At 40.6% G+C, this 25,342-nt stretch overlaps 1 protein-coding gene across 2 annotated transcripts in view; it reads left to right on the top strand.

Annotated features, from left to right (window-relative positions):
* The window catches only part of CNOT2 (CCR4-NOT transcription complex subunit 2), a 644,096-nt gene that overhangs the window by 562,033 nt on the left and 56,721 nt on the right, over positions 1–25,342 (top strand). Inside the window, exons 14-15 of one of the 2 annotated variants that reach the window (XM_053716789.1) lie at positions 1,616–1,760; positions 3,317–3,444. In XM_053716789.1, the coding sequence (XP_053572764.1) occupies positions 1,616–1,760; positions 3,317–3,415 (244 nt within the window). In that variant the 3' untranslated portion in view covers positions 3,416–3,444. The remainder of the gene's footprint in view (positions 1–1,615; positions 1,761–3,316; positions 3,445–25,342) is intronic. The other variant, XM_053716790.1, reaches the window with a different exon arrangement.

Here is a 25,342-nt window from a genome sequence, read left to right as displayed (position 1 = left end):
TCCTTGTTTGTTGTTTATTCTGGTAAAAGGAGAGGTCAAAAAGCAACTTCTACCTCTCTCTCTTTTTGGATTAAAAGCATCATCAGATTGGCTTATGAGACTGCCGGACGGCAGCCTCCTGAAAGAATCACAGCTCATTCCACTAGGGCTGTGGCTTCCACATGGGCCTTCAAGAACGAGGCTTCTGTTGATCAGATATGTAGGGCAGCGACTTGGTCTTCACTGCACACTTTTACCAAATTTTACAAGTTTGATACTTTTGCTTCTTCTGAGGCTATTTTTGGGAGAAAGGTTTTGCAAACCGTGGTGCCTTCCATTTAGGTGACCTGATTTGCTCCCTCCCTTCATCCGTGTCCTAAAGCTTTGGTATTGGTTCCCACAAGTAAGGATGACGCCGTGGACCGGACACACCTACGTTGGAGAAAACAGAATTTATGTTTACCTGATAAATTACTTTCTCCAACGGTGTGTCCGGTCCACGGCCCGCCCTGGTTTTTTAATCAGGTCTGATAATTTATTTTCTTTAACTACAGTCACCATGGTATCATATGGTTTCTCCTATGCAAATATTCCTCCTTTACGTCGGTCGAATGACTGGGGTAGGCGGAGCCTAGGAGGGATCATGTGACCAGCTTTGCTGGGCTCTTTGCCATTTCCTGTTGGGGAAGAGAATATCCCACAAGTAAGGATGACGCCGTGGACCGGACACACCGTTGGAGAAAGTAATTTATCAGGTAAACATAAATTCTGTTTTTGCTTCCTTTGGGCAAAATCTCTCAGCACATACCGCCTGAGATTATAATCTTACAAAAGTCTGTTTCATATAGCTCCTCTGTCAGGTTTCATGCTCACATATTTAGCCATTTTGCCTGTAGTGATGAATGACCAAGTTTCAGATATATTAGTCGTTGCACCACTAATATGGATTACAATAGGAAGTCATTTGGAAAATAAAGGGATAGCTAATGTTTCTGTATGCATATCATAGAATGGTAATTAAGCACTGCATTGCTTTCAAAATAAGTGGTTTAACCCCTTAACGGCCAGCAATGTACCCTGTACGTCGCTGGTCTTTTTATGTAACTTGTTAAGGCCGTGCTATTTCAGGATGCCTTCATGAGGGAGGCTATAATAGCACAGTCTTGCTGCTGGTTTAAAGAACCACTAAACACAGTAAATTAGCATAATCAATAATAGCATAATCTAGCAAGTTTTATTCCCAATGCATCATGTTGCAGCCATCACGCAATCACAAAGTGCATATACACATATTCCGTGAATCTTGCACATTCTTCATAGAAACTGGTGTCTCAGAAAGTGTGCATATAAAAATATTGTGCACAATTAGATAATGGAAGTGAATTGGAAACTTGTTTAAAATGGATGTGCTCTATGTGAACCATGGAAGTTTACTTTTGACCTTACTGTCCCTTTAACAACCAGCGACATACAGGGTACGTTGTGGTTGTTAAGGGGTTAGAGGAACATCAAACTCTTTCAGATTTTAACATAAAAAGTTTGCAATATACTTTCATTATTTATTTTGTCCCCCTTTAACTCTGAAATGTGCAGGTTTCCTTGTATGTTCTGACATTGTTTTATGTTTTTATATCAGATTCAACAGAGACTGGAGATACCATAAAGAAGAGCGAGTATGGATAACAAGGGCGCCTGGAATGGAGCCAACTATGAAAACAAACACATATGAAAGGGGAACATATTACTTCTTCGATTGTCTTAACTGGAGGAAAGTAGCTAAGGTATAATTCATAATGACCTTTATTAACAGATGACAATACAATAGCTAAGGCTAAGCTATTTAACACTGTCCCTTGAAATCATAGTGCACAGACATAAACTGAAAATCTCTTACTTTTCCAGCAACAACTGCAATCTGTTTAATGAACCTGTAGGCTTGTGGTTTTCACATAAAATATACATAAAATAATATTATTGTTCAGTTAATTTCAAACTCGCCAGAATATTATTGCTGCAGTGCAGTTTCCTTTTTGGGGTTAGTATAAATGGGTGGACACTTGGAGAAGTTATAGACATTGTTCCAGAATAGAGGACAATTATACATTTGGGTGGTTTATCAAGATCTCATTCTCTTAGAATATTCAATATTAAAGGGACAGTAAAGTCATAATTAGACATTTATGATTTCGATAGAGCATACAATTTTAAACAACTTTCCAATTTGTCTATTATTTAATTTGCTTCCTTCTCTTGTTATCCTTTGCGGAAATGTTTTATATAGGTAAGCTCAAGAGCATCATAAAACCTACGATGTAGCTGCTGATTGGTGGCTGCATATATATACTGATTGTCATTGGCTCATCAATGTGTTCAGTTAGAAACTAGTAGTGCATTGCTGCTCCTTCAGCAAATGTTACCAAGAGAATGAAACAGATTTGAGTTTGAAGTAAACTGGAAAGTTGTTTAAAATGGTATGTTCTACCTAAATCATGAAATCATTTTTTTGTGTTTCATGTCCTTTTAATATCAGATATATTTGCTTATCTGTAAGTGAACAATTGCATTGCTGATAATGTGAACGAACTGAAAGGCATCAATACAAAACTGATGTAGTTCTATTGCGAGGTTAACAACTTATGATTGCGGGGGGGGGGATTTTTGTATTTATTTTTTTTTGTTCTAAATTTGGTCATTTTGTTAAGTGCCAGAGTAGAATAATTGCTGCAGTAATTTCTAGGCATTGTTTGTTAAAATAATTTAAAATATGTTTAACTAGTAATGTGGAGGTCATTTTCATTAGACTAGATTTACTTTCCCTTTTTCAATATTTAATTATTTTGCTGTGGATATTGGTGAGCATGTGAAAGGAAAAGCTAGTTAGCGGTTGTGGTCAGGATAATTGTTTGCACACACTTTGTTTCTAGCATTAATTTTCTTCCATTAAGGTTTGCAGTTTTACTTTCCTTTTTTTTTTTTTTTTAAATTTAACTTGCCAATAAATATTTGATCAGGGATATATTAATAAACGCCTTTATTAATAGTATACATTTTTAATATGTGTGTGTGGTCAGAGGATTTCTCCTTTTACTACTAATTCAAGGATGCAGGAAGAAACTTGAGTATTCTGATTATCTACAGAATATTGTCTCATTGAAAGAGTTTACCATCTTATGGGAAATAAGAGGAGAAATTCTTATTTGTTGTATACCTACACAACTCCGCACATGCACTAATCAGGTCTTTAAAAGTGGTGTAAAGGAGAAACGCTGATCCCCGCTAGCCACCCATATATCACCTAAAAGGTGTACTTTCATCTCCTCCTCCACGATCACACAAGGTGAACCAGGCCCAGCTACAGATGGCCGGGCGTGATGATTTCTCCAACGATGAATTCCTGAACTCAGAGACCTGCGGGTGGTATCCAAACTTCATGTGACAGCAATTCCCGTCCCTGAACTCATCAAGGTGTGCTATCTTAAGTTATTATTACCTAACAAAATGTTCTACCCGTGTATCAATGAGGTTTCAATTTGCAAGCATCTTTCTCCAAGTCTGACATATCATTGAGTTACATTTATTTGTATGCAATAGCTTTATTAATATACAATAAGAAATGTATCAGTATATTGTTTGTGAATCCTTTAGTTCCTTCAGATGTTTATCTGAATTTACATTAACTTAAAATGGCAATATATACTTCCGCAGTTTATTTGTAGTTTTTTATTTATTTATTTTTGAGCAGTGTTTGAAACCCAAAATTTAATGATTCATATATTATCGATTTCTTTTACAAAGATATGAAGAGTCCGCAGATTTCATCCTTACTTGTGGGATATTAACCTCCTGCTAACAGGAAGTGGCAAAGAGCACCACAGCAGAGCTGTATATATAGCCCCTCCCTTCCCCTCCATCTCCAGTCATTCTCTTTGCCTGTGTTATACTAGGAAGACATGGTAATGTGAGGTGTTAGTTTTAGTTTCTTCAATCAAGAAGTTTTTTTATTTTAAATGGTACCGGTGTGTACTATTTTCCTCTGGGGGATATGGAATTCATGGATTTTCTCCCAAGAGGGAGATTTCATCTTTCAAAATTATCTGCAAACCAGATAAAAAGAGAGGCGTTCTTACGCTGTGTAAAAGACCTTTTTACTATGGGAGTAATCTGTCCAGTTCCAAAATTGGAACAGGGACAGGGGTTTTATTCAAACCTATTTGTGGTTCCCAAAAAAGAGGGGAACGTTCAGACCCATTTTAGACCTCAAGTGTCTAAACAAAATTCTAAGAGTTCCATCATTCAAGATGGAGACAATTCGAACGATTTTGCCAATGATCCAGGAGGGTCAATATATGACTACCGTGTATTTGAAGGATGCTTACCTTCATATTCCAATCCACAAAGATCATCATCGGTTTCTAAGGTTTGCCTTCTTGGACAAACAGTTTCAGTTCGTGGCTCTTCCTTTCGGGTTGGCCACAGCACCCAGAATCTTCACGAAGGTTCTAGGGTCTCTTTTGGCGGTTCTCAGACCGCAAGGGATAGCGGTGGCGCCTTATCTTGACAATATTCTGATTCAGACGTTAACCTATCATCTAAAATCTCACACGGACACAGTGTTGTCTTTTCTGAGAACTCACGGCTGGAAGGTGAACATAGAGAAGAGTTCACTTGTCCCACAGACAAGGGTTCCTTTCTTGGGAACTCTGATAGACTTGGTAGCCATGAAAGTATTTCTGACGGAGGTCAGAAAATCAAAGATTCTGAATACTTGCCGAGCACTTCAATCCATTCCTCGGTCATCAGTGGCTCAGTGTATGGAGGTAATTGGATTAATGGTAGCGGCAATGGACATCGTTCCGTTTGCTCGCTTTCATCTCAGACCACCTCAACTGTGCATGCTCGGTCGGTGGAATGGGGATCATACGGATTTATCTCCTCAGATAATTCTGGATCAAGAGACCAGAAACTCTCTTCTTTGGTGGTTGTCGCCGGATCATCTTTCCCAAGGGACTTGTTTCCGCAGACCCTCGTGGGTGATTGTGATAGTGACAACAGATGCCAGCCTTCTGGGCTGGGGTGCAGTTTGGAATTCCCTGAAGGCTCATGGTGTTTGGGCTCAAGTGGAGTCTCTACTTCCAATCAATATTCTGGAACTGAGGGCAATATTCAATGCGCTTCAGGCGTGGCCTCAGTTGGCTTCGGCCAAATTCATCAGCTTCCAGTCTGACAACATCACGACTGTGGCATATGTCAATCATCAGGGGGGAACAAGGACTTCCTTAGCGATAATAGAAGTATCCAAGATAATCAGTTGGGCAGAGGCCCACTCTTGCCATCTGTCCGCGATCTACATCCCAGGGGTAGAGAACTGGGAAGCAGATTTTCTAAGTCGACAGACTTTTCATCCGGGGGAGTAGTGGGAACTTCACCCGGGGGAGTAGTGGGAACTTCACCCGGAGGTATTTGCCTCATTGATTCTCAGATGGGGCAGACCGGAATTGGATTTGATGACATCTCGTCAGAATGCCAAGCTTCCAAGATACGGATCCCGGTCAAGGGATCCTCAGGCCGAACTGATAGATGCCTTGGCAGTGCCTTGGTTGTTCAGCCTAGCTTATGTGTTTCCGCCGTTTCCTCTCCTCCCACGCGTGATTGCTCGAATTTAAACAGGAGAGAGCTTCAGTGATCCTGATAGCGCCTGCGTGGCCACGCAGGACTTGGTATGCGGATCTAGTGGACATGTCCTCTCTGCCACCGTGGAAACTTCCATTGAGACAGGACCTTCTCATTCAAGGGCCTTTCCAACATCCAAATCTAATTTCTCTGCAGCTGACTGCGTGGAGATTGAACGCTTGATTTTATGGAAGCGAGGATTCTCTGATTCAGTCATCAATACTTTGAAACAGGCTAGAAAGCCTGTCACTAGAAAAATCTATCATAAGATATGGCGTAAATATCTTTATTGGTGTAAATCCAAGGGTTACTCATGGAGTAAGGTTAGGATTCCTAGGATTTTGTCTTTTCTCCAAGAAGGATTGGAGAAAGGGTTATCAGCGAGTTCCTTAAAGGGACAAATTTCAGCTTTGTCAATTTTGTTTCACAAATGTTTGGCAAATGTACCAGATGTTCAGTCTTCTTGTCAGGCTCTATCTAGAATTAAGCCTGTATTTAGACCTATTACTCCCTGGAGTTTGAATTTAGTTCTTAGAGTTCTTCAAGAGGTTCCGTTTGAACCTATGCATTTCATAGATATTAAACTGTTATCTTGGAAATTTCTTTTTCTGGTTGCTATTTCTTCTGCTCGAAGATTTTCTGAGCTTTCAGCTTTGCAGTATGATTCGCCTTATCTCATTTTTCATTCTGATAAGGTGGTTTTACGTACCAAGCCTGGATTTCTTCCTAAGGTTGTTTCGAATAAGCATATTAATCAGGAAATTGTTGTTCCTTCCTTGTGTCCTAATCCTTCTTCTAAGAAGGAGCGTCTGTTACATAATTTGTATGTGGTCCGTGCCTTAAAGTTTTACTTACAGCAACTAAGGATTTCCGGCAGTCATCTTCGTTATTCATTGTTTATTCTGGAAAGCATAGGGGTCAGAAAGCTACGGCTACCTCTCTTTTTGGCTGAGAAGTATCATCCGCTTGGCATATGAGACTGCTGGACAGCAGCCTCCTGAAAGAATTACGGCTCATTCTACTAGGGCTGTGGCTTCCACATGGGCTTTTAAAAACAATGCTTCTGTTGAACAGATTTGTAAGGCTGCGACTTGGTCGTCCCTTTTGCTTCTTCTGAGGCTATCTTTGGGAGAAAGGTTCTTCAAGCAGTGGTGCCTTTGTTTAGGTCTCTGTCTTGTCCCTCCCTTTCATCCGTGTCCTATTGCTTTGGTATTGGTTTCCCACAAGTAAGGATGAAATCCGTGGACTCGTCATATCTTTGTAAAAGAAAACTAAATTTATGCTTACCTGATAAATTACTTTCTTTTGCGATATGACGAGTCCACAGCCCACCCTGTTATTTTAAGACAGATTTATTTTATTTTTTGAAAACTTCAGTCACCTCTGCACCTTTTTAGCCTTTCCTTTTCTCTTCCTATAACCTTCGGCCGAATGACTGGAGGTGGAGGGGAAGGGAGGGGCTATATATACAGCTCTGCTGTGGTGTTCTTTGCCACTTCCTGTTAGCAGGAGGTTAATATCCCACAAGTAAGGATGAAATCCGTCGACTCGTCATATCGTAAAAGAAAGTAATTTATCAGGTAAGCATAAATTTAGTTTTTGCTTAATTTTCTTGCTATCCTTTAAGGAGCAGTAATGCAGTCCTGGGTGCTAGCTAAATACATTGGCAAGCCAGTGAAAAGAGGTATATTTGTGCAGCCACCAATCTACAGCTATTTCCTAGCTCCTGAACCTACCTTTCAACAAAGGATACCAAGAGAACAAAGCAAATTAGATAATAGAATTAAATTGAAATGTTGTTTAAAATAATTTGATTTATCAGAATCATGAAAAAATTGGCTTTCATGTCCCTTTAAGGTATTGTATTAGCTTAGTTAAAATAAATTACAAAATACTTTAAAACAGTTTACAGGTCATTTTCATGTGGAAATTATATGTCCCCTTTTTTTAATTTTAGTCACTTGCAAGATAATGACTTGACTCAACCCCTTTTCTCCTTATAAATTCTATATTTACATATTACACCTATGTTTATAGCCCTGCAGAATCTGTTGGTGCTCTACAAATAAATGATAATAGAATACCCCAAACTCGTAAAAGGAACATTGTAATTGAAAACATACATGCTATAATTTGTTACAGCATGGATTTTTTTCTCTATTTACCCTGCATCTTGGTGTTTATTTGCTGATCCCGGTTAGGAAACCAACTGTGAGCCAAACGGCACCAACAGTCACCTGCCAATTACCAGTTCTGTTCAACTCCGATCTTTGTGCATTAAAGGGACACTAAACCCACATTTTTTTCTTTCATGATTCAGATAGCGCATGCAATTTTAAGCAACTTTCGAATTTACTCCCACTATCAATTTTTCTTCATTCTCTTGCTATCTTTATTTAAAAAGTAGAATGTAAATCTCAGGAGCCAGCCCATTTTAGGTTCAGCACCCTGGATAGTGCTTGCTTATTGGTGGCTATATTTAGCAAACCAATAAGCAAGCATAGCCCAGGTTCTCAACCAAAAATGGGCCGGCTTTTTAAATAAAGATGGCAAGAGAACGAATAAAAATTGATAATAGGAGTAAATTAGAAAGTTGTATAAAATTGTATGCTCTATCTGAACCATTAATGGAAAAAATTGGGTTTAGTGTCCCTTTAACACCCACAAAGAGTTCACCACAGAGTTCCAGGGTGAGGAGTGTTCTAATGAATTTTAGCATGTCTCTTTTCCACTACTATGTTCCTTGTAAAATAGGTCTGTTATTATTCAATTATATAGCACAGGTAATGGATACAAAGAAAGTTCTGATTAAGCATAAAATGAAAAATGAATCTCAAATCCATTCAAATAATGTTTTGGTAGTCATTTCTGTGTAGACTATTAATGGAGCCTCTTTTCCTCTCAAATAATTTGAGCATAGACTAAACCGCATCCCTTGTTCCATGAACATGTCTAACTGAGCACACCTGTTGCTCACCTTCCAAGATAGAAGTGCAGTTTATGTAGTTTTGTCTTTTGTGTGTGAGCAGAGGGTAACCATGATCTTGTGCAATACATCTCCCTACTTATTGTGTTGTGCATGAGGTAAAGCTAGACACTTACAACCTCCATGCTGGTGTGCCGTACAGGTGTGAAAGATGCATCTTGTTCATGGGAAAAAATGCTAGAACATGTTTCCTTATCATAAATAAAGTTCTAGCAAAATAATACGTTCATGTCCGTTTAGATTTTTAAGTTTGTTGAGTATATAGGAAATGGTGTCTCTCCCTAGCCCCTAATCCTGTAGGTCAGTGTAAAAATCAGCCACTATATTTTATGTGGTAAAATGTATATTGATAGGGGAGGGGCCATCTGTGGGTTAAAGGGATATGAAACCCAACTTTTTTTCTTTCATGATGCAGATAGAGCATGCAATTTTAAGCAACTTAAATTACTCCTATTAACAATTTTTCTTAATTCTCTTGTTATCTTTATTTGAAAAAGTAGGAATGTAAGCTTCGGATCCAGCCAATTTTTGTTAATAGGAGTAAATTAGAAGTTGCTTAAAATTGCATGCTCTATCTAAATCATGAAAGAAAAAATGTGGGTTTCATATCCCTTTAAGATAAACGTGCCATAAAATTACACAGTAGTTATTCAATAATAAAAATTAAGCAATTATTTTAGTGTACCATGGTTTCCTAAGATGAAACACCTACTCTGAATTTCAAATTTCATTTTTTTTTTCTGACCAATTTTATTTTTCTTTCATGTAATTGGCAAGAGTCCATGAGCTAGTGACGTATGGGATATACATTCCTACCAGGAGGGGCAAAGTTTCCCAAACCTCAAAATGCATATAAATACACCCCTCACCACACCCACAATTCAGTTTTACAAGGTGGTGAAGTAAGTTTGTGCTAGATTTCTACGTTGATATGCGCTTTGCAGCAGGCTGAAGCCCGGTTTTCCTCTCAGAGTGCAGTGAATGTCAGAGGGATGTGAAGAGAGTATTGCCTATTTGAATACCATGGTCTTCCTCTAGGGGATCTATTTCATAGGTTCTCTGTTATCGGTCGTAGAGATTTCTTCTCCTACCGCCCTTTTCAGATCGACGATATACTCTTATATACCATTACCTCTACTGATTCTCGTTTCAGTACTGGTTTGGCTATCTACTATATGTAGATGAGTGTCTTAGGGTAAGTAAGTCTTATTTTATTTATGACACTCTAAGCTATGGTTGGACACTTTATATGTAACGTTCTAAATATATGTTTTAAACTTATATTTGCCATGATTCAGGATAATCAGTATTCCTTCTTTCAGACTGTCAGTTTCATTTTTTGGAAAAATGCATATGAATTAAATATTTTTTCTTACCTTAAAATTTTCAATTGACTTTTTTCTTCTAAATTGCGGGCTGTTAGGCTCGCGGGTGCAGAAAATGCTACAATTTATTGCGTCATTTTTGGCGCAAGACTTTTTTGGCACGAGAATATCGTCATCACTATGACGCCGGAAGTTTTCACGTAGTTGCGTCATTTTTGACGCATGTTTGTTGCAGATGTTTTTTTGCGCCAAAAAATGTGGGCGTCATACTTGGCGCCAGTTTTTTTTTTTTTTCACATTATTTCAGTCTCACTTTTTAGTTGCTTCTGGTTTCTAGAGGCTTGTTTTGTTTTGCATTTTTTCCCATTCCTGAAACTGTCATTTAAGGAATTTGATAACTTTGCTTTATATGTTGTTTTTTCTATTATATATTGCAAGATGTCACTACCTGACCCTGGATCAGAATCTACTTCTGGAAAGACGCTGCCTGATGTTGGTTCTACCAAAGCTAAGTGCATTTGTTGTAAACTTTTGGTAACTGTTCCTCCAGCTGTAGTTTGTGTTAGTTGTCATGATAAACTATCTAACTCGGATAATATTTCCATTAGTAATAATCCATTACCTGTTGTTGTTCCTTCAACGTCTAATGTTCAGGATGTTCCTGTTAATGTAAAAGAAATTTGTTTCTAATTCTATTCGGAAGGCTCTGTCTGTTATTCCTCCTTCTAGTAAACGTAAAAGGTCTTTTAAAACTTCTCATATTTCAGATGAATTTTTAAATGACCGCCATCATTCTGACTTATCTATCTCTGATGAGGATCTATCTGGTTCAGAAGATTCTGCCACAGATATTGACACTGATAAATCTTCATATTTGTTTAAGATGGAGTTTATTCGTTCTTTACTTAAAGAAGTGTTGATTGCTTTAGATATGGAGGAGTCTAGTCCTCTTGATATCAAAACTAATAAGCGTTTAAATTCAGTTTTTAAACCTCATGTAGTTATTCCAGAAGTTTTTCCAGTTCCTGATGCTATTTCAGAAGTAATTTCTAGGGAATGGAATAGTTTAGGTACTTCTTTTACTCCTTCTCCAAGGTTTAAGAAATTGTACCCTTTGCCATCTGATAGATTAGAGTTTTGGGAAAAAATCCCCAAAGTTGATGGGGCTATCTCTACTCTTGCTAAACGTACTACTATTCCTACGGCAGATAGTACTTCTTTTAAGGATCCATTAGATAGGAAGCTTGAATCCTTTCTAAGGAAGGCTTTTTTATGTTCAGGTAATCTTCTTAGACCTGCTATTTCTTTGGCTGATGTTGCTGCAGCTTCCACCTTCTGGTTGGAGGCTTTAGTGCAACAAGTGTCAGACCATAATGCTTATAGCATTGTTAAACTTCTTCAACATGCTAATAACTTTGTTTGTGATGCCATTTTTGATATCATTAGGATTGATGTCAGGTATATGTATTTAGCTATTTTAGCTAGAAGAGCTTTATGGCTTAAATCTTGGAATGCAGATATGACTTCTAAGTCAACGTTGTTTTCTCTTTCTTTCCAAGGTAATAAAGTATTTGGTTCTCAGTTGGATTCAATAATTTCAACTGTTACTGGGGGGAAGGGAGATTTTTTGCCTCAGGACAAAAAACCTAAAGGTAAATATAGGGCTGCTAATCGTTTTCGTTCTTTTCGTCAGAATAAGGAACAGAAGCCTGACCCTTCCCCTAAAGGAACAGTTTCCGTTTGGAAACCTCCAGTCTGGAATAAATCCAAGCCTTTTAGAAAGTCAAAACCAGCTCCCAAATCCGCATGAAGGTGCGGCCCTCATTCCAGCACAGCTGGTAGGGGGCAGGTTACGATTTTTCAAAGATGTTTGGATCAATTTGATTCGAAATCTTTAGATTCAGAACATTATTTCTCAAGGGTACAGAATAGGTTTCAAGATAAGACCGCCTGTGAGAAGATTTTTCCTCTCACGCATTCCAGCAAACCCAGTAAAGGCTCAGGCGTTTCTGAAATGTGTTTCAGACCTGGAGTCGACCCAGAACGTGGTCTGGGGTTTTACTCAAATCTGTTCATTGTACCAAAGAAGGAGAATTCTTTCAGACCAGTTCTGGATCTAAAAATATTGAATCGTTATGTAAGGATACCAACATTCAAAATGGTGACTATAAGGACTATTCTGCCTTTTGTTCAGCAAGGGCATTATATGTCCACAATAGACTTACAGGATGCATATCTTCATATTCCAATTCATCCAGACCACTATCAGTTCCTGAGATTCTCTTTTCTAGACAAGCATTACCAGTTTGTTGCTCTTCCTTTTGGCTTAGCAACAGCTTCAAGGATCTTTTCAAAGGTTCTCTGTGCCCTACTCTCTGTAATCAGAGAACAGGGTATTGTGGTATTTCCTTATTTGGACGATATCTTGGTACTTGCTCAGTCTTTACATTCTGCAGAATTTCATATGAATCAACTTGTGTTGTTTCTTCAAAGACATGGTTGGAGGATCAATTTACCAAAGAGTTCCTTGATTCCTCAGACAAGGGTAACCTTTTTGGGTTTCCAAATAGATTCAGTGTCCATGACTTTGTCTCTAACAGAAAAGAGACGCCTGAAATTGGTTTCCGCTTGTCGAAACCTTCAGTCTCAATCATTCCCTTCGGTAGCTTTGTGCATGGAAATTCTAGGTCTCATGACTGCTGCATCGGACGCGATCCCCTTTGCTCGTTTTCACATGAGACCTCTCCAGCTTTGTATGCTGAACCAATGGTGCAGGGATTATACAAAGATATCACAATTAATATCCTTAAATCCCAATGTTCGATCTTCTCTGACTTGGTGGTTGGATCACCATCGTTTAATTCAAGGGGCCTCTTTTGTTCGTCCAACCTGGACTGTGATCTCAACAGATGCGAGTCTTTCAGGTTGGGGAGCTGTATGGGGATCTCTGACAGCGCAGGGGGCTTGGGAATCTCAGGAGGCGAGATTACCAATCAACATTTTGGAACTCCATGCGATTTTCAGAGCTCTTCAGTTCTGGCCTCTTCTGAAGAGAGAATCGTTTATTTGTTTTCAGACAGACAATGTCACAACCGTGGCGTATGTCAATCATCAAGGTGGGACTCACAGTCCTCAGGCTATGAAAGAAGTATCTCGGATACTGGTATGGGCGGAATCCAGCTCCTGTCTAATCTCTGTGGTTCACATCCCAGGTATAGACAGTTGGGAAGCGGATTATCTCAGTCGCCAGACGTTATATCCGGGCGAATGGTCTCTTCACCCAGAGGTATTTCTTCAGATTGTTCAAATCTGGGGACTTCCAGAAATAGATCTGATGGCTTCTCGTCTAAACAAGAAACTTCCCAGGTATCTGTCCAGATCCAGGGATCCTCAGGCGGAAGTGGTGGACGCGTTGTCACTTCCTTGGAATTATCAACCTGCTTATATCTTTCCGCCTTTAGTTCTTCTTCCAAAAGTGATTTCCAAAATCCTAATGGAGCGTTCGTTTGTACTGATGGTGGCTCCAGCATGGCCACACAGGTTTTGGTATGCGGATCTCGTTCGGATGGCCAGTTGCCAACCTTGGACACTTCCGTTAAGGCCAGACCTTCTATCTCAAGGCCCATTTTTCCATCAGGATCTCAAATCATTAAATTTTGAAGGTATGGAGATTGAATGCTTAATACTTAGTCATAGAGGTTTCTCTGACTCAGTGATTAATACTATGTTACAGGCTCGTAAATCTGTGTCTAGAAAGATTTATTACCGAGTTTGGAAGACTTACATTTCTTGGTGTTCTTCTCATAAATTCTCTTGGCATTCTTTTAGAATTCCTAGAATTTTACAGTTTCTTCAGGATGGTTTGGATAAGGGTTTGTCTGCAAGTTCCTTGAAAGGACAAATCTCTGATCTTTCTGGTCTTTTTCACAGAAAGATTGCTAATCATCCTGATATTCATTGTTTTGTACAGGCTTTGGTTCGTATCAAGCCTGTCATTAAGTCAATCTCTCCTCCTTGGAGTCTTAATTTGGTTCTGAGGGCTTTACAGGCTCCTCCGTTTGAACCTATGTATTCTCTGGATATTAAATTACTTTCTTGGAAAGTTTTGTTCCTTTTGGCCATCTCTTCTGCTAGAAGAGTTTCTGAGTTATCTGCTCTTTCTTGTGAATCTCCTTTTCTGATTTTTCATCAGGATAAGGCGGTGTTGCGGACTTCTTTTAAATTTTTACCTAAAGTTGTGAATTCTAACAACATTAGTAGAGAAATTATTGTCCCTTCATTGTGTCCTAAGCCTAAGAATTCTCTGTAGAGATCATTACATTCTTTGGATGTAGTAAGAGCTTTGAAATATTATGTTGAAGCTACTAAAGATTTCAGAAAGACTTCTAGTCTATTTGTTATCTTTTCTGGTTCTAGGAAAGGTCAGAAGGCTTCTGCCATTTCTTTGGCGTCTTGGTTAAAGTCTTTTATTCATCATGCCTATGTGGAGTCGGGTAAATCCCCGCCTCAAAGGATTACGGCTCATTCAGGTCAGTTTCTACTTCCTGGGCTTTTAGGAATGAAGCTTCTGTTGATCAGATTTGCAAAGCAGCAACTTGGTCTTCTTTGCATACTTTTACTAAATTCTACCATTTTGACGGTTTTTCTTCTTCAGAAGCAGTTTTTGGTAGAAAAGTACTTCAGGCAGCTGTTTCAGTTTGATTCTTCTGCTTATAATTTCAGTTTTTTTCATTATAAGATTAAAACTTTTTGATTTCGGTTGTGGATTATTTTTTCAGCGGAATTGGCTGTCTTTATTTTATCCCTCCCTCTCTAGTGACTCTTGCGTGGAAGTTCCACATCTTGGGTATCTGCTATCCCATACGTCACTAGCTCATGGACTCTTGCCAATTACATGAAAGAAAACATAATTTATGTAAGAACTTACCTGATAAATTCATTTCTTTCATATTGGCAAGAGTCCATGAGGCCCACCCTTTTTTTGTGGTGGTTATAATTTTTTTGTATATAGCACAATTATTCCAATTCCTTGTTGATGCTTTCACTCCTTTCTTATCACCCCACTTCTTGACTATTCGTTAAACTGAATTGTGGGTGTGGTGAGGGGTGTATTTATAGGCATTTTGAGGTTTGGGAAACTTTGCCCCTCCTGGTAGGAATGTATATCCCATACGTCACTAGCTCATGGACTCTTGCCAATATGAAAGAAATTAATTTATCAGGTAAGTTCTTACATAAATTATGTTTTTCTCCCATTTTCCGCCACCCCGTATCATGTGAGAGACGTCAGCCAATCACAGACTAGTATACATATACCCTGTTTGTGCACATGCTCAGTAGGATCTTTTTCCCCAGAAAGTGTTCATGTTAAAAGACTTCAAAATTTGATAGTTGAAGTAAATTGGAAAGAATCTTAAAACTGCATGCTCTTTCTGAATCATACAAGTTAATTTTGACTTGAGTGTTTCTTTAAAAAAAACAAAAAAACAATTGAAATAGCAAATTTAACGTTTGTGTGTTGAATCCCGTAGACCAGGGGTTGGCAACCTATGGCCTGCGTGCTGCATAAGATCCGTTGCCCCTCAATGCCCACTTGTCGGCTTTTCAGCCAATGTGCTCATGGTATGCAGTCTCAGAGACTGCCTATATTAAGAAAAAAAATGAGAAAAGTCCTCTTAATTTTTTTTTCTTTAAGCAGTGTGTGTGTGTGTGTGTGTGTATATATATATATATATATGTATATATATGTATATATATGTATATATATATATATATATATATATATATATATATACATACATACATACATACATATAATAAAGCAAGAAAAGCACACTCTCACTTAAATGGCATCCACCAGGGTGCAGGCAAAAAATAGTACTGAAGAGAAGAGGCTTGCACTCACTGGGTTTTTGAAAAAGGTGCTTTATTCAGAACAAAAATAAGTCAATACACTTATTTTTGTGCTGAATAAAGCATCTCTCTCTCTCTCTCTCTCTCTCTCTCTCTCTCTCATGTAATTGGCAAGAGTCCATGAGCTAGTGACGTATGGGATATACAATCCTACCAGGAGGGGCAAAGTTTCCCAAACCTCAAAATGCCTATAAATACACCCTTCACCACACCCACAATTCAGTTTTACAAACTTTGCCTCCTATGGAGGTGGTGAAGTAAGTTTGCGCTAAGATTTCTATGTTGACATGCGCTTCTCAGCTTTTTTTGAAGCCCGATTCCTCTCAGAGTACAGCGAATGTCAGAGGGACGTGAAGAGAGTATCACCTATTGAATGCAATGATTTTCTTAACGGGGTCTATTTCATAGGTTCTCTGTTATCGGTCATAGAGATTCATCTCCTACCTCCCTTTTCAGATCGACGATATACTCTCTTATACCATTACCTCTACTGATAACTGTTTCAGTACTGGTTTGGCTATCTGCTATATGTGGATGGGTGTCTTTTTTGGTAAGTATGTTTTTTATTACTTAAGACACCCCAGCTATGGTCTGGAACTTTATGCATTTATATAAAGTTCTAAATATATGTATTGTACTTATATTTGCCATGAGTCCGGTTCATGTATTTCCTTGTGTAGACTGTCAGTTTCATATTTGGGAAATAAACATATTAAGAAATATTTTTTTCTTACCTGGGTTTTAGTCTTTTTTCCCAATTGACTACTTTTTTCCTACGGGTGCGCCAAATGCTAGACTTTATTGCGTCATTCTTGGCGCGAGAATTTTTTTGGCGCGCACAGTACGTCCGTTGACGCATGTTCATCATTTCCGGCGGCGTCATTGACGCAGAAGCCTTACACACGGTTGCGTCGTTAGTAATGTAAGTATGTCATTTCCGGGTATTGTTGGCGCCAAAACATTTTCTCTTATGTTGTGCATCATACTGGGCGCCAAATTTTTCATTAATTTTATACCCCATTGCTGTTTGCCTCTTGCCTTTCTCTATGTCAGAGGGCTATGCTGTTTGCATTTTTTTTCCATTCCTGAAACTTTGATAATTTCTTCTATAAGGTACGACGAGTCCACGGATTCATCCTTTACTTGTGGGATATTATCCTCCTGCTAACAGGAAGTGTCAAAGAGCACCACAGCAGAGCTGTCTATATAGCTCCTCCCTTAGCTCCACCCCCCAGTCATTCTCTTTGCCTACTCTAAGTACTAGGAAGGGTAAAGTGAAAGAGGTGATAAAATATTAGTTTTTAATTTCTTCAAGCAAGAGTTTTTTGTTTTAAATGGTACCGGTGTGTACTATTTACTCTCAGGCAGCAGATGGATGAATACTTCTGCCTGGAGGCTGATGATCTTAGCATTTGTAACTAAGATCCAGTGCAGTTCCCACAGAGGCTGAGTACAGGAAACTTCAGTGTGAGGAACGTTTTCATGCTATACAGCAGTGAGGTATGTTCAGTCATTTTTTTCTGGAGAGACTGTGTATTTCAGACAGGCTGACAGTATCCCCATGAGGGTAAGGGTAAGCAGTTATCCTAAGAGATATAGAAGGGTATTACTAAGCTTGCATAAGAGGCTAATAAAAAATGGTTGACACTGAGTTTTGAATGTTTGTGGGCAAACGTTTTAACTGGGAGTGCTGTTAACGTTTTGTGGGCAATAACGTTTTTGGGCAACTTTATTGAGGGTACACTTGGCTTATTTTTTGGGTCTCAGAACCCACATGGCTAGTTTAAAAACGCTCTGGTGCAGTTCTTTGAAGCTGTAGAGACATCGAGTGAGATGGGCGGGGCCTATTTTCACGCCTCAGATGCGCAGTTGTTTTCACTCAGCAAGCAGCAAGCTCCAACTCCTGAGGGCCCTTGTGAATGTTTTGGGCCAAATCGAAGCTTTAACCCCATATTTACTATCCCTGAGGGCAGGTAGGAGCCACAGCAGGGCTGTGCAAGGTGCTGGGGGTGTTTTTTCCGAATTTAGGCCTCATTTCAATCCGGTTTGCACATTAAAGGGTTAAATGTTAAATTTCCTTGTGGGACAAACTTAACTACACATATTGAGTCTGCATGCAAAAATTTAAAAAATTTGGTGCATTTTAAAGCAGTTTTGCAGAACGTGCATGTTTTTTTTCTCTTAAAGGCGCAGTACCGTTTTTTGAGATTATTTTTTTCACTAAATAAAGTGTTTTCATGCTTGTTTGTAGTCATTACTAGCCTGTACAACATGTCTGACATTGAAGAAAGTCATTGTTCAATATGTTTAGAAGCCATTGTGGAACCCCCGCTTAGAATGTGTCCCTCATGCACTGAAAGGTCAATAAATTGCAAAGAACACATTTTAGCTACTAAAAGTATGTCGCAGGATGATTCTCAGTCAGAAGGGAATCGGGTTATGCCATCTAATTCTCCCCAAGTGTCACAACCATTAACGCCCGCACAAGCGACGCCAAGTACTTCTAGTGCGTCTAATTCTTTCACCCTGCAAGATATGGCCGCAGTTATAAATACAACCCTCACAGAGGTTTTATCTAAGCTGCCTGGGTTGCAGGGGAAGCGCAGTAGGTCTGGTGTGAGAACAAATGCTGAGCCCTCTGACGCTTTATTAGCCATATCCGATGTACCCTCACAATGTTCTGAGTTGGGGGTGAGGGATTTGCTGTCTGAGGGAGAAATTTTTGATTCAGGAAAGATGTTCCCTCAGACAGACAAAGATATGACGGCTTTTAAATTTAAACTAGAACAACTCCGCTTATTGCTCAGGGAGGTTTTAGCGACTCTGGATGATTGTGACCCTATTGTAATTCCAGAGAAATTGTGTAAAATGGACAGATTTCTAGAGGTTCCTGCCTATACTGATGTTTTTCCGGTCCCTAAGAGGATTTCGGACATTGTTACTAAGGAGTGGGATAGACCAGGTATTCCGTTCGCTCCCCCTCCTACTTTTAAGAAAATGTTTCCCATATCAGACACCATGCGGGTCTCGTGGCAGACGGTCCCTAAGGTGAAGTGAGCTATTTCTACCCTGGCTAAGCGTACAACTATACCTATTGAGGACAGTTGTGCTTTCAAAGATCCTATGGAGAAAAAATTAGAGGGTCTCCTAAAGAAAATATTTGTTCATCAGGGTTTTCTTCTCCAACCTATAGCGTGCATTGTTCCTGTAACTACTGCAGCTGCTTTTTGGTTCGAGGCTCTGGAGGAGGCTCTTCAGGTTGAGACCCCATTAGATGATATTCTAGATAGAATTAGGGCTCTCAAGCTAGCTAATTCTTTCATTACAGATGCCGCTTTTTAACTGGCTAAATTAGCGGCAAAGAATTCAGGTTTTGCCATTTTAGCGCGTAGAGCGTTATGGCTTAAGTCCTGGTCTGCTGATGTGTCATCTAAATCTAAGCTTTTAGCCATCCCTTTCAAGGGTAAGAATCTATTCGGGCCTGAACTGAAAGAGATCATTTCAGACATCACTGGAGGGAAAGGCCATGCCCTTCCTCAGGATAAGACAAATAAGATGAGGACCAAACAAAATAATTTTCGTTCCTTTCGAAACTTCAAAGGTGGTCCCTCTACCTCTTCCCCTGCTGCAAAGCAAGAGGGGAATTTTGCTCAATCCAAGTCAGTCTGGAGACCTAACCAGACTTGGAACAAGGGTAAACAGGCCAAGAAGCCTGCTGCTGCCACCAAGACCGCATGAAGGGGTAGCCCCCAATCCGGGACCGGATCTAGTAGGGGGCAGGCTTTCTCTCTTTGCTCAGGCTTGGGCAAGAGACGTTCAGGACTCCTGGGCTTTAGAAGTCGTAACCCAGGGGTGTCTTCTAGATTTCAAAGATTCTCCTCCAGACCTATATACCATGGGAGTGATCTGCCCAGTTCCGAAAACAGAACAGGGGCAGGGGTTCTACTCCAATCTGTTTGTGGTTCCCAAAAAAGATGGAACCTTCAGACCAATTTTAGATCTCAAGATCCTAAACAAATTCCTCAGAGTCCCATCCTTCAAGATGGAGACCACTCTGACTATTTTACCAATGATCCAGGAGGGTCAATATATGACCACTGTGGACTTAAAGGATGTGTATCTACACATCCCTATCCACAAAGATCATCACCAGTTCCTCAGTTTCGCTTTTCTGGACAAGCATTACCAGTTTGTGGCTCTTCCCTTCGGGTTGGCCACAGCTCCCAGAATTTTCACAAAGGTGCAAGGGTACCTTCTGGCGGTTCTAAGGCCGCGGGGCATAGCAGTGGCGCCTTATCTGGATGATATCTTAATTCAGACGTCGACTTACCAACTAGCCAAGTCTCACACGGACATCGTGGTGGCTTTTCTAAGATCTCACGGGTGGAAGGTGAACGTAAAATAAAAGTTCACTTATCCCCCTCACAAGAGTTCCATTCCTGGGAACTCTGATAGATTCGGTGGACATGAAAATTTTTCTGACGGAGGTCAGGAAATCAAAGATTTTCACCACCTGCCGAGCTCTTCATTCCATTCCTCGTCCGTCAGTGGCTCAGTGTATGGAGGTAATCGGATTAATGGTAGCGGCAATGGACATCGTTCCATTTGCTTGCTCTCATCTCAGACCACTGCAACTGTGCATGCTCGGTCAGTGGAATGGGGATTATGCAGATTTATCTCCAAAGATAATTCTGGATCAAGAGACCAGAAACTCTCTTCTTTGGTGGTTGTCGCCAGATCATCTATCCCAGGGGACTTGTTTCCGCAGACCCTTGTGGGTGATAGTGACAACAGATGCCAGCCTTCTGGGCTGGGGTGCAGTTTGGACTCAGGTGAAGTCTCTACTTCCAATCAATATTCTGGAACTGAGAGCAATATTCAATGCGCTTCAGGCGTGGCCTCAGTTGGCTTCGGCCAAATTCATCAGATTGCAGTCAGACAACATAACGACTGTGGCATATGTCAATCATCAGGGGGGAACAAGGAATTCCTTAGCGATGATAGAAGTATCCAAGATAATCAGTTGGGCAGAGGCCCACTCTTGTCATCTGTCAGCGATTTACATCCCAGGGGTAGAGAACTGGGGAGCAGATTTTCTAAGTCGACAGACTTTTCATCCGGGGGAGTGGGAACTTCATCCGAAGGTATTTGCCTCATTGATTCTCAGATGGGGCAGACCGGAATTGGATTTGATGGCATCTCGTCAGAATGCCAAGCTTCCAAGATACGGATCCCGGTCAAGGGATCCTCAGGCCGAACTGATAGATGCATTGGCAGTACCTTGGTTGTTCAGCCTAGCTTATGTGTTTCCACCGTTTCCTCTCCTCCCACGCGTGATTGCTCAAATCAAACAGGAGAGAGTTTCAGTGATCCTGATAGCGCCTGCGTGGCCACGCAGGACTTGGTATGCGGATCTAGTGGACATATCCTCTCTGCCACCGTGGGAACTTCCGTTGAGACAGGACCTTCTCATTCAAGGTCCTTTCCAACATCCAAATCTTATTTCTCTACAACTGACTGCGTGGAGATTGAACGCTTGATTTTATCGAAGCGAGGATTCTCTGATTCAGTTATCAATACTTTGATACAGGCTAGAAAGCCTGTCACTAGAAAAATCTATCATTAGATATCTTTATTGGTGTGAATCCAAGGGTTACTCATGGAGTAAAGTTAGGATTCCTAGGATTTTGTCTTTTCTCCAAGAAGGATTGGAGAAAGGGTTATCAGCAAGTTTCTTAAAGGGACAAATTTCAGCTTTGTCAATTCTGTTTCACAAACGTTTGGCAAATGTATCAGATGTTCAGTCTTTTTGTCAGGCTCTATCTAGAATTAAGCCTGTATTTAGACCTATTACTCCTCCCTGGAGTTTGAATTTAGTTCTTCGAGTTCTGCAATGGGTTCCGTTTGAACCTATGTATTCCATAGATAGTAAACTATTATGTTGGAAAGTTCTGTTTTTGGTTGCTATTTCTTCTGCTCAAAGAGTTTCTGAGCTTTCAGTATTACAGCGTGATTCGCCTTATCTCATATTTCATTCTGATAAGGTGGTTTTTACGTGCCAAACCTGGGTTCCTTCCTAAGGATGTTTCAAATAAGAATATTAATCAGGAAATTGTTGTTCCTTCCTTGTGTCCTAATCCTTCTTCTAAGAAGGAGCGTCTGTTACATAACTTGGACGTGGTCCGTGCCTTAAAGTTTTACTTACAGGCAACTAAGGATTTCCGTCAATCATCTTCATTATTCATTGTTTATTCTGGAAAGCGTAGGGGTCAGAAAGCTACGGCTACCTCTCTTTTTGGCTGAGAAGCATCATCCGCCTGGCATATGAGACTGCTGGACAGCAGCCTCCTGAGAGAATTACGGCTCATTCTTCTAGGGCTGTGGCTTCCACATGGGCTTTTAAAAACGATGCATCTGTGGAACAGATTTGTAAGGCTGCAACTTGGTCGTCCCTTCATACTTTTTCCAATTTGATACTTTTGCTTCTTCTGAGGCTATCTTTGGGAGAAAGGTTCTTCAAGCAGTGTGGTGCCTTCCGTTTAGGTTCCTGTCTTATCCCTCCCTTTCATCCGTGTCCTATTGCTTTGGTATTGGTTTCCCACAAGTAAGGATGAAATCCGTGGACTCGTCATATCTTTGTAAAAGAAAACTAAATTTATGCTTAACTGATAAATTACTTTCTTTTACGATATGACGAGTCCACGGCCCACCCTGTTCTTTTTAAGACAGTTTTTCTTTATATTTTTTGTAAACTTCAGTCACCTCTGCACCTTTTTAGCCTTTCCTTTTTCTCTTCCTATACCTTCGGCCGAATGACTGAGGGTGGAGGGGCTATATATACAGCTCTGCTGTGGTGCTCTTTGCCACTTCCTGTTAGCATGAGGTTAATATCCCGCAAGTAAGGATGAAATCCGTGGACTCGTCATATCTTAAAAGAAAGTAATTTATCAGGTAAGCATAAATTTAGTTTTTGACGCTCTCTCCCCCCCTTTCTTTTGTGCACTCTCCCCCCTCTCTTTTGCTGTCTCTCTCCCCCCTCTCTTTTGCTGTCTCTCTCCCTCTCTTTATCCCCCTCTTCTGCTCTCTCCCACTCTCTTTTGAGCTCTCTCTCCCCCCCTCTCTTTTGTGCTCTCTCTCCCCCCTCTCTTTTGCGCTCTCTCTCCCCCCTCTTTTGCGCTCTCTGTCCCCCCCCTCTTTTGCGCTCTCTGTCCCCCCTCTCTTTTGTGCTCTCTCTCCCCCCTCTCTTTTGCGCTCTCTCTCCCCCCTCTCTTTTGCGCTCTCCCCCCCTCCCTCTTTTGCGCTCTCTCTCACCCCTCTTTTGCGCTCTCCCCCCCCTTCTCTTTTGCGCTCTCCCCCCTTTCTCTTTTGCGTTCTCCCCCCCCCCCTCTCTTTTGTGCTCTCTCTCCCCCTCTCTTTTGCGCTCTCTCTCCCCCTCTCTTTTGCGCTCTCTCTCCCACCTCTCTTTTGCTTTCTCTCCTCCATCTCTTTTGCTCTCTCTCTCTCTCTCCCCCTCTCTCTATCTCTCTCCCCCCCCTCTCTCTCTCTCCCCCCCCTCTCTCTCCCCCCCTCTCTCTCTCCCCCCCTCTCTCTCTCTCTGTCCCCCCTCTCTCTCTGTCCCCCCTCTCTCTCTCTCTGTCCCCCCTCTCTCTCTCTCTGTCCCCCCTCTCTCTCTCTCTCTGTCCCCCCCCCTCTCTCTCTCTGTCCCCCCCTCTCTCTCTCTGTCCCCCCCTCTCTCTCTCTCTGTCCCCCCCCCTCTCTCTCTCTGTCCCCCCTCTCTCTCTCTCTGTCCCCCCTCTCTCTCTCTCTGTCCCCCCTCTCTCTCTCTGTCCCCCCTCTCTCTCTCTGTCCCCCCTCTCTCTCTCTGTCCCCCCTCTCTCTCTGTCCCCCCTCTCTCTCTCTGTCCCCCCTCTCTCTCCTTCTCTGTCCCCCCTCTCTCTCTCTCTCCCCTCTCTTTTTATCTCTTCCCCCCTCTCTTTTTATCTCTCCCCCCTCTCTATCTCTCTCCCCTTTATCTTGCGAGCGACCGTGCCTGACCACGCCCCCTTTATACCCGGCTTCACACCCGGTCACGCCCCTTCATGTCCGGCCATGCCCCCGATCACGCCCGCCTCTGCCGAAGATCAGGTAGGGATCTCAAAGGCCAGGTGTGTTTGTCCTCGTGCTGTCTCTACTGCGCATGACAGCTTCGGACAAACACACTTGGCCTTTTATATAATAGGATTAGGATGCTAAGTATTATGTTAGTCTCATGGAATGTTGATAATCACATTTCTTCTATAAGGTACGACGAGTCCACGGATTGATCCTTTACTTGTGGGATATTATCCTCCTGCTAACAGGAAGTGGCAAAGAGCACCACAGCAGAGCAGAGTCTATATAGCTCCTCCCTTAGCTCCACCCCCCAGTCCTTCTCTTTGCCTACTCTAAGTACTAGGAAGGGTAAAGTGAAAGAGGTGATAAAATGATAGTTTTTATTTTCTTCAAGCAAGAGTTTTTTATTTTATTTTTTTATTTTTTTTTTATTATTTTTTTATTGAGGATTGAAAGAAAATTGACACATACAAAGAATCTCATGTCAAAAATAACAATATGACCATAAGTAAATACAATCAAGAACATTAATGGTATTTCACAATCCAGCGACACAATTGACAGAGAAAAAATATCATTACAGTAGGCCAATTAATTCATTGGCTAAATGGAATCCTCATTATAAAAAATTTTTTTAGTTATATATAAGTAGCCATAAGCAAGATCCTCTCGGACCAAATGAACTATAAGGAAAACTCGGTAGCTACTAATGGGACCCACAGTATATTAAATATAACATAAGTTCGGCTCTTACTAGATAATCTCATAAGAGGATGACAAAAAAAAAAAAAAAATTTTACAAACAATAGTATGTAACCTCTATTCTAGGATAGCAATCTAGATATCTTAGAACTTTGGACACTTAATGGGTCTGCAGACTTTTTTTTATATATGATATAGGCATTTGAAGAAATATTTAAGAAAAAGAAAATGAGAAGGGGGAATAGGGGGGATATTCAGCGGGTAAGCACCGCTAGGCTTTTAAAGGGGGTAGAAGGTTATAGGGGTATTAATATAAGGAAGAGGGGGATCTAGCAATTAACTATGGGATGCTTAATAATAAATTGTAATCTCTAAGGAGACCTGTCACAGATATAAGGCCAAGGTCACCATATAAATAAAGAGGGGGGCTACACATGAGTAGTTTTATAACTAAATGTACTGTAAATCTGCCTAATTGTCTGGAACCACCAACCTCAATAGATGTGTAAGGCAAAGTTCGAGAAAGACTATTAATGAAGGTAACCTAACAAAGTTTACGCTAGAGTTATCTTAACAGATCCTATAACGCTTCATATGCTAATAATAAGGCACTTTAGTACGATAGATATAGGAGCTATAAAAACATACATATAACCAAAGCTATTTAAACCTCCAG

Source organism: Bombina bombina, chromosome 6 (genome assembly GCF_027579735.1).
Source record: "Bombina bombina isolate aBomBom1 chromosome 6, aBomBom1.pri, whole genome shotgun sequence".
NCBI lineage: Eukaryota > Metazoa > Chordata > Amphibia > Anura > Bombinatoridae > Bombina > Bombina bombina.
Note: the sequence above shows the minus strand (reverse complement) of the source record. Positions and strands in the feature narration are given on the sequence as shown.